The sequence below is a fragment of the Erpetoichthys calabaricus genome, chromosome 7 (genome assembly GCF_900747795.2).
Source record: "Erpetoichthys calabaricus chromosome 7, fErpCal1.3, whole genome shotgun sequence".
NCBI classification, from domain to species: Eukaryota; Metazoa; Chordata; class Cladistia; order Polypteriformes; family Polypteridae; genus Erpetoichthys; species Erpetoichthys calabaricus.
In genome coordinates, this window is record NC_041400.2 from 37,495,311 (window position 1) to 37,505,794 (window position 10,484).

A 10,484-nucleotide genomic window follows, 5' to 3' on the forward strand; every position below is an offset into this window, starting at 1 on the left:
CTAGGCTCAAGAAAGCATACCACATATTCAAGACGAGTGCCAGTGTTGGTGCTGACAACTGGATCATCCCACAAGTTACTCACCATTGTGCATGGAGCTGTTGCTATACAAAGAGAGACACAAATATCTCTACACAATTTACATGCACCTATCAATGGGCACCAGCTAGGCCTTTGAAGTTCTCTCTGTAGCCATTTATTTATCAGCTGTCCTCTGTCATTTCTTTAGTTTAATTCACACAGTCAAGAGACGATGGTGTCAGCCCGTTTGTTAAAAATAATGAAGATAAATAATGCTCTGCTATGTGTGACATGTAAATGTCATTACAGCTGGCTGCCCCACTGTATTCCAAGAAGTGACAGGAAGCACAAAAAGAAGATAAGAATCAATAAGAAGAAAAAACTCACTCAACTTCTAAAGACTTTTCTGGTGTGACTAAAAGCCGATTTATACTTCTGTGTCGAACCCAAGGCATAGATACACATTACCCATGTAACCTACGGCTAAGCTTGACATCAACCTCTCAAAATTGTAACTACGCATTGTGTCAATGCGAACCTACACAGACCTCATGACTTGATTGGCCCGTTTGGTTAACTACATACTTGCGCGTTTCTGTTCGTCTTCCAGTTTGGAAATAGGGGTATGTATGAAACAGTGTAAAAAATATGAGGGACAAATACGTTCACCTATGGAAAAAAAAGTGTAGCAAGAGGAGCAGTGATCCTGAAGGGCAAGAACTGCCTGAATTTTAATGGATCATTTCGCCTTTTTACATGCTACAAACACTGTCGAGTAGTTTAAATCAGCCTTAACACCCCCACACAGATGTAGTGCTGAGAGGGGGGTTCCTTCTTGATCAACTATGTAAAGTATTTAAGCCAATGTATATGTGAACTTATTGAGATTATACTGTTATCCAAAAATCATGGATCTAGTGTCCTGGGTTTAAGCCACGGCCTGCTTACTTACTTGTGAATTTCCCATTGGGATTAATAAAGTATCTATCTATCTATCTATCTACTGCCTATATGGAGTTAGAATCTTCTCCTGTTGTTCCTGTGGGGTTTCCTCATACAGGTTAAGGTTTCTCTAATTTGAACTCAAAACCAACCCAACATGAATGAGAATGTGTGCATGTGAATGAGAGTGTGTGTATGTGAGTGAGTGTGCTCTTAAACAGACTGACTCCCAGTCCTACTGGTACTACAGTAAACAGTCATGATTTGCATTAAATTGGTTGATGATGAATAAATGACTGTACTTGGCTTCTCCCATTTGTTCAATACTAATAGATGATAATGCATAAACGAAGGACTATTTACATGCATTAGCTAACATATAATACACTTTCCAAAGCTTATCCCTGTGAAGTGGGGTTGTTACAATATGGAAGAAGACGATCCGCAACCCCTAACAGGAGCAGCCCAAAAAAGAAGAAGAATCCCTGTGAAGTGGGTTCAGGTCAGAGTTCCTTTTGCTCATTCATAAAAGAAGACTAAACAAGATTGACATCATCTGCAAAAATGTCTGCTCTGATACCCAAAATTTGGGGGACAACTGGGCAACCTAGGTGAACCATGAAGGTGGCCAATAAACTGGCAGAGACACAATTATCAAATCTGCTTAATCTGAATGAGAACACTGGAGTCTATCCCTGTAACACTGGGTGCAAAGCAGGAACTAATTCTTGACACAGCACCATATTCAACAGCCATTTTAAAAATTATTGCAAGGCACATGTAATAACTAATATTTCAGAAAGAGTCATTATTTTAAATTTTTCAGCAGAGGAAACAGTTTTTGTGCACCCTGACTGTTCAGGTGCAAAAATTCTCATTTGTCTACTTATTTCATGTTCATTTGCTCATTTTAAAACTGGCACGGAGACAAAGTCTGTCCCAGCAACATCACAGTCAAGTCTGGAGAGCCAGTCCATTTGTGGGCATGTACCAGTTAATTTAACCTGTATGCTTTTGGGACAAGGCAGGGAACATCAGTACCAGACAAAAGTCTGCACATACACATGAAGCAGGTACAACCACAGAGACAGAAACAGGCTGGGACTTGACTCTAGCACCTTGGACCATCCAAAAGTGAAAAAATTAGTTTAAAATTAAAAAAAATAAAGCTTTTAAGCTGTTTAATCTATACCAATAGATTGTCTTGTTTTTTTTTGGCTCACAATTAAAAAGGTGAGAGAGGGTTTAGCTTGTTTTTAATAAATCGGTAGAAGCCGTCTCGCACCTTCAGTATAGGCTGAACCTGTGTAACATTCATAAAAAAAAAAAAAAACTTACTGACAGGAAGTTTAGGGCATAATTAGGAGTAAAGGGCCCACCAGAGACGTAAAACAGCAACTTTCTGTGTGACTGAAAAAAAAAAGCTTTTCATTTAGGCTGCTGATGTTTTTTTCAGTAAACATAATTAAATACCCATTAATAACACTGATATTTCAAAAATGCAGTTCAAGTGAAACATGTACTGTAGTACACTGGAAGCATGCAGTACTTTCAGATTCTACCTGAGAAAGATGGGTTTGGGGTTGTTCATTAGTACATTTGCATTTTTTGCACATCCCCTACAAAAAATTACAAAAGAGTAAGTATAAGAAGCCCTGTTTGGGAAGAGTGCTCTAAAAATCAGTAATGAAGGTTCAGATGATGTCCGAGTACCGAATAAAATTTGTAAATTCATCAAAGTAGTTGCAAATGACTGCACACACATAGATTCAGATCATCTGCACGCAGGACTATAGTGGTTTCAAAATAGACGCATGGTTAACTGCTCCCCTATCTGGGTTGTATCTGAAAATAATTCTTGTAACTTTTAAAATATACATTATAGGGTGGCAGGCTGGTACATGCTGCTGCCTTACAGATCCAATGTCCTGGGTTTGAGGCCTGCCTGTGTGGAGTATGTGTGGTTTGTATTTGCATGGGAATTTCAGTCTCAATCGCACATCACCAAAGAAGTGCAGGACTGGTATACTGAACCTGTATGACTGTAGGTGTGGGCTTGTACAGGATTAGACTGGTGCCGTTTCTGCCTAGCACCCAATGCTGCTAGCAGAAAAAAAAAAAAAAAAAAAAAAAACGTAAATTGTGTTAGGACATTTCAAGAATGGAATTGTCTGTTACATTACGTTTCTTTATATATAATTCGGTACTGGTAACTGGACTGTAACCCACTAGGTGTTTTTTTAACTCTATACTAGAGACTTGATGTGCAATTCCAAGCAAGTAATTTCTCCAACAAATGTTTATTAAATAGAATGGAAATTACACTATAATGGTAATCTGGAAATGTCTTTGAATCACATCCATCCATTGTTAACCTGCTAATCATCAAGAATAGGCTAATGGGAATCCACAGCCCATGAAATCAGAGTTGGGCAAAATTCAGTTAAATTCAGCTTAATTTTACATAGTGTTTGTTTCACTGAGAGCAGGCTCACAGTACTGCAACAAATTCACAAGTATAATGCAATTACCCCTTAACAAATGACTAATTACATAATGCATACACAGAAAGATACAGATATGAATAAACACAATCAGTAAAACAAAACAGTTCCAAACTGATTAGCATAAATCAAACCAAATGATATCTGTCCATTAACATCATCATTGAGCTATGGCCAACAAAACTCCAGTCAGCAGTAATTCTGCTTGGGAGTCACCAGACAAAATAAAAAGACAAAGTCTGACACAGTTGTAGTCTTGGAGACCTCAGCCAAACGGCCACCCACCTCCTTCTGAACATTCTCTCAAAGTCTGTGATGGGCATATGATGGCAGAATCCTTACATCTTTTGATTTCAAGGCTCTCAAATACTTGGAGCCTCAGGACCTTTCACTTTTAAACCAACATTTAATGGGATACCAAACCACTGCAGTGCACAGTCATACACTCTGGACATTATGTACGGTTGCCTATGAAGCCAACATGCTTATTTCTGGGATAGATAGAAAAAGCAGAATCTCTTTATGAAACTCCTTGTGGACATGGAGAGAACACAGCCAGCACACATTTTGAAAATCTGCACCTCTCTAACACCCTGCAGCTCTCACTACATGGCTGCTCTTACAACTGATTTACATTGTCAAACATGCAAGAAACGATTACATACACAGATAACATGAATATGAACTTACTTATTATTTACATAAAATACACAGAAACACAGATTGAACCCAGTGAATCTGTGTGGTTGAAGTACAATCCATGTAACCAAGTGCACTAAGTGACAATTCCATATTACTCTATGTTGTGATTCTTCTTATACAGCAAGCAATAAATTCAAACTACACTGGCGTAGCACTTTTCATTCATTTCATGCAACGTGCACACATATTGATACAGTTCGTTCAGGTCTCTGTGACTGTATAAGATCAGCTCATGCAGTCAAGCACATAAAATCTATAATCTATTATATATATTATATATACAGTATATATATGGCAGAACATTCTACTTGCACTACTTAGATAACACAGAAAAAAAGACAATTGTTACTTTTGCATTATTCCCTGGAATATCAACACTTTGAATTACTAGGGTGCCGATTCATGTTAGAGCACATAAGTGTAGAAACCTCATGCAGACACCCACAGAATGTGACAAGGACTAATCCATGAATGAGATCAGATGCAGGTCCCTGGTGCTGTGAGGTGGAGGCACTGGGCCAGTTTGTATTCCCCTCTCTCCTACATTCCTTAGGTAATTACATGACAGCATACCAAGCCACAGGTGTGACAAGTAATTGTCATTAGGAGAACAAAAAGACACAAGCAGGTTTATTCAAACATCTCCATGGCTGCACATGGACAACTAGCAACACAACAAAGCACACTTCATTGGAGTATTATATACAATTTATAAAATGCAATATTCATTTAGTCCATAAACAACAACATGCAAGAGTCTATTCTAAAATGACAGAACCAATGATTACATGTGCTATACAAAAAAAAAAGAGGTGTGCCACCATCAGCACCTCAATTTAACACATACATGGATCAACAACGGCTATACCCTGTGGGAGAAACAGCATCTTTAATTTCCCACATAAACCAGTGTCGATTACTTACCACCCACTATGTGCCATTAACAAGAACCACCAACACACTAAATTGCCTGTATTGCTGTACAATTCCAGTTAAAGAATATTAAAGGAAAAACTGGTGAGTGGTGTGTGTACTGAGCACACAAACTAACATTTCATTTTTACTGAACCAGTGCAAAAATTGCATAAACACTTCATCTGTCTTATCTGCTGAGCTAATTCGTTACAGTCAAAGTATAATACAGAGAAAAATATTTTCCGATTAAACAAGCAGGAAGGATATCACTTTGACGAAGGTAAGTATATTTTTGGTCCATGAGGAGGAAGTATTAATTCAAGTTCTGTTTTCAAACTCCTCCTTCTAATTTAGGCATCATACATTACTGTGCCATGTTTAGTTTTAGTCCCTGAACATGTAGGATGACACATGATCAAGTTTATGGATGAGTGGACACATCTCCAAATTTCCACAATTAAGCGGATCCAAGAATACATGTATATAAGTACACTAATAAAGACACAACATTCTTTAGCTATTGTGTGATAATACTGCACAGTAGTTTGTGTTGAAACTTCACAAATATGTCATTCTGTTTTTGAATGCTGCACCTGAGCATTGTCTGCCAGGAGACTATGTAGTTTTTTTTTTTTTTAGGTCTTCTGCTCTTGGCTGGTTGCTGCTTTGTTCCCAATGCAGAAGGGATGCATTGCAGCTTCACCAGCATTACAAAATTGATAGACACAACTATGTGGATCATTTTGAATTTATACTAAAATAAAGAAAATAACCAAACTAAATCCTAAAATAGCTGTGGCAACTTAAGGCTCATCCTGCTTCACTTCTATTGTTCTAGATTTTGATGGGTTGGGGGTTTGAATTTTTAGAACTGCGTGTCCTTAAATTGTCGCAATCTACTTATTCCAATAAGAGCCATGGTCTATCCTATAAAAGGACAAATTCTGAATGCTGTTCCAACTGCTATTTCCATCCAATTTATGGACGTAATTTAGGGTCATGAAGCGTAAAGCAGGAACCACCTTTGCATTGAACGCTAATCCATTCCAGGGCACAATAAAAAAATAAAATAAAAATGACAGCCTAATTTTGGCAAACTCATTTTAAGTGCTAAACCAGCATGTGTGTGTTGTTCAAGTTAGATTTAGATTGGATGAATGCACACAAAAGAGGGACAGTCACCGCCAAGCACATGATTAAGTCCACAAGTTGAAGACTGCTGTATACTTTGTGTGGAAACACAACATTGGCGGGACTGGTTTTTTTTCCCCATCTTCTTGGTCGTTATTGCAATGTGGTGTAAATTGTACACAATTTTGTAACTGAATGTGTGTGGTGAGTGGTCCTCCTTTGGAGTTTTCAGCACATTGTTACTGTACATGTATATCAAATCCTGGAGTAGCAGGTGGGGGGAGTGGTGCCCTTTGGGGTTATGAACATGCTGATAAGTGTATATAACTTGGAAGAGCAGGACACTTAGGGTTTCCCATGGAGTTGAAAGCAAGTGTGATTACAGACATATATGTATATAATACTGAAGAGTAGGGGGATCCCCTTGTTGTTTTAAGCATGCTGATGGATGTATATAATAATAATAAGAGCAGGGGTGTGGTCCCCCTTGAGGTTATCAGCCCACTTCAAGCACTGAGTATGTCTGTTAGTAACATTTAGTTTGGGGTCAGATTTATATTCTATGTGGGGTTGTTAAACTTGTAAATGACTGTGTTATTGCCTCATTGTGTATAGGAGGGAGTGGGCTCCAGCTATGCTGTAGATGGCACTAAATTATATGAATAAATGAGAACAAAAAATGGATAAAACAAAAAATGGATAAACAGTTATGGCGTTGAAAGAAAGTACTGTATACATAAAAAATTGATGGTCACATCTCCACCTCTAAGTTAGTGGGGAATGCGGTGTAATATATTTATTTATTTAAGAAGATAACTTTTATTTAATATAAGGCAAAGGCTCCACAAGTAAACGTGTGGGACAGCAGTTTAATAAAGTAATCTTTTTACCACTTTCACTTTTTGTGCACATTTGGCTTAGGAGTGCGGTTAGAAATCCCAAAAACTATAAAAGTGCAATTTGAGGGCCATGGCTTCAGCAGATGTGGTTTATTATACCATAATCCCAATATAAAAAAATCACATTTCAAAGTAGTTTGTATTTGAATAATACAGGAATAAAACGTAAGACATTACTATCCAACTATTTTTTTTTTTCAAAATTATTCAAAAATTATCCATTTCAGAACACATGCACACACACAAACCTCCAGCAACTTAACACACATGTCTGAGAGTTGTGGGAGGAAATCCAGAGCAGCACAGGGGGGACAACATGCAGTCAACAAAGACAGCATATGCAGGCTCCACATAGATAATGAATAGGGAGAAATCAATATACATCCATCTATGAAACCAGTTAACCCAAATTAACAGAACTTGCAGAAGTTATAGGCCAGTCCCTGCAACACTGGGCACAAAAGAAGATGGCAAACCGATTCATGTTTAACTCACATGGGGGCCCATTCAGAGCCACCTGTCAACATATCTTTGGGGTTTGGTGGGAAAGACAAGGAAAGCAGACGAGTGGTATTCCACACAGACTGAAACCATTCATAAATAAAACTCAATAATTCTGAAGAGTATTAATTTTACTAATATTATGTGTAATAAGAAACTTTGATGGATGTAATAAGTTCTCAGAGTTAGCTGGTTTGAAGAGAAACCAGCATGTGGTTTTACTACTGCAAAAATAAAATTGACCACAATACACATAACAATATAATAAATCAGTTCTCACAAACACCACCTTTGAATTAATGTTTTATGCCAAATTAACTAAACCCAGCAGGTCATCCAAACAGAGGCATTGTTAAAGGATGAATCTTTGACTACTCAATAGAGGGCTAATATTGCCTTTAATATTTCATGGAGTGACAGTTTCTCAGACAGACCACCTCTCTTCAGCACCACATACCATCACCAATACCAGAGGACTAGGAAACCTTGCATGATATCACAGTGTTAATACATACAGGGGCAACATAAAGTTCAAGCCAAGCGGAGAACGTACAGTATTTGGCATATCTTCTGTACATCGCTGAAGCCAAATTTGCAATGAGTTTCCAAGAAGAAAACATGGCACATCTGGTAGGGTGTCACTGGTAAAGAAAGAGGCCGCTTAGCTTAAGTTTCTTCCTAAAATGAACAACTGATGAGCAGATGACATACAGAAATTAGGCTGAGACTAGCACAGGCCAACTTGGGATGCTGACAGAGCTTCTCACTGTGGAATTTCCTTTGAACTTTGTCATGACACTGGAGTTATAACAAGTGTGAATGGCAAAGATCAAGCTAGACATTAACCTGGATGCTGTTATCCATTACACCAAAATGAATGAATACAGCAATCACTTTTTTTTTGGTAATCAACATTTTTCTTCCAACAAGCAGACGGTGTTTATTGCTGAACGCCTGTCTCTGTGCAGTCAGCACATTCTCCATGTGTTCCTGTGTCTTTTTCTCCTGGCACTCATCCTACATGCATGTTTGGAAACTGGTGGATGTCAGAGAGTCCATATACAGTCAAACTGCTTCAGGATCGCTACCTGTACTGTACCTAATGCTACCAAATGGATTTAAGTGGGCTCCGTAAATGTATTGATGGCTCTTCATTAAGCATCTAGTTTTATGGTCCTGCATTTTTAAGCTAGTATGTTTTCTTTTTTTTTTTTCTTCAAACACATACAAATAAATACAAGGCAGGCTTCGGCTTCATCAGTGTTACACCACCAACTATAAAGTGAATTAAGTTTTTGCTGGTAGCAAAATATCTGTGGAGCTGCAAAGAATAAATTTCGATAATGCTTTCTCACTTTGTAACTCTTCAAAGCAAAATATCTGTGGAGCTGCAAAGAATAAATTTCGATAATGCTTTCTCACTTTGTAACTCTTCAAAAAATGAGCGTGCTGTGCTAGCGCGGTCCTTATGTCACAGGTCACCGCTCGCTTTTCTACAATAAAACACGAGAAGTAGCCAACAGCGTACATCTTCCGACGCCCGTCTATGCTGAACTTGATTACACTGCTTTATCTCTGGCTATGAAAGTCGCTATATAAACTAGAGGTTCACTCAAATGCAGAGCGGGTGACAGCCTAATCCGGTTCCTCCGCATACTTTGCTCAGAAACAACGTTGCAGTTGCGCTCAGGAAATTGTGGTCTGTTTTGCAGTTGCAGAGATCTGTCGTGTTGGTTGCTCCGCCACATGGAATACTTTTTTTTTTTTCCTGGTAGTTTTATTAGAGGTACTGACTGTGTTATTTAAACGGCTACACTCTCGGCAGGCGGCTGCTCGAACCAATCCGTCCTCGCCAGCCGGCACGGAGGTTGACAGCTCCCCCGCCGCACGCTCAGCTGCTGGCCGACCGTCGAGATCCCGTTAGTACAAAGGCAGTCATCCGCACACACGTGTATGTTTGACAGAACGCAAAAGAAATACATTCATTAAATTAAATAAACGCTCCCTCCCCAGCCAGTGGACCCCGCAGGTACTCACCGTCCCAGTTCAGACTCCAGTTCGTAATAATCTGCCAAGGTCTCCTTGTTCGAGCCGTCGATCCAGTAGTCTGATGCGGCTCCAGATCTGGAGGAGGGCATGGTGACTTTCAGCATCCCCGCTTCTGTATTTTTCCCTTTTTGCGCTATTTTCAGCTCCAAAAAATGTACACAACCCGTAAATGTAGCAATATCCCCAGGGTAAGCGCACCTCAAGATCTGTTTGTCTAAATCGCGGCTCGAGACTGCGCACACCTAACGAGAGATGTCAACGGTACTGGGTGTTAAAATGACAATAAAATGCTCAAAACCTGGCGTCAAAGCAAAAGCTTCCGTGTCACAGACACATACAAAGTTACGACAACTGCAGTGAAACGCCGAGCGGCTCGCCTTGCTCGTCACCTTGCTTGTTACACTGTTACTCCCATCGCAACATCGAGTTGTGTTCAAGCCGAGCACCGTAATGTGTGGAGGTGCAGAGCCGCTCGCCCTCCAGACGAGCACTGAGGCTACCGGGTCCTAGTGCCGACCGAGTTAGTCGGCTAAGAGGAAGGTGTGCTGAGGTCCCGATAGAGCAAACCGGTGAGTTCCGACACGCTGACGCAATCGACAGAAGGTTACGTTTTATGGCAGGCCGTTTTAACATTAAATCTATTTTCCTTTTTTATAAAACTTGATAGTCAGGCTTATGAAATTTGATGACACCATTTTGTAATTTGTTGTCGAGCTTTTGAAATTTAATGTCGCGCTTTTAAATTATATCAGGCTTTTCAAATTTGATATCAAGCTTGATATTGATCTTTTGCGCGTATAAATGATATCAGACTTCAAAAG

General features: G+C 39.3%; 1 protein-coding gene across 1 annotated transcript in view; it reads right to left on the reverse strand.

Moving 5' to 3' along the window:
• Positions 1-10,152, reverse strand: part of camk4 (calcium/calmodulin-dependent protein kinase IV) — a 338,550-nt gene extending 328,398 nt beyond the window's left edge. Inside the window, exon 1 of the mRNA XM_051929598.1 lies at positions 9,652-10,152. Coding sequence (XP_051785558.1) covers positions 9,652-9,767 — 116 coding nt within the window. The 5' untranslated portion in view covers positions 9,768-10,152. The remainder of the gene's footprint in view (positions 1-9,651) is intronic.
• Between the last annotated feature and the right edge of the window lie 332 nt (positions 10,153-10,484).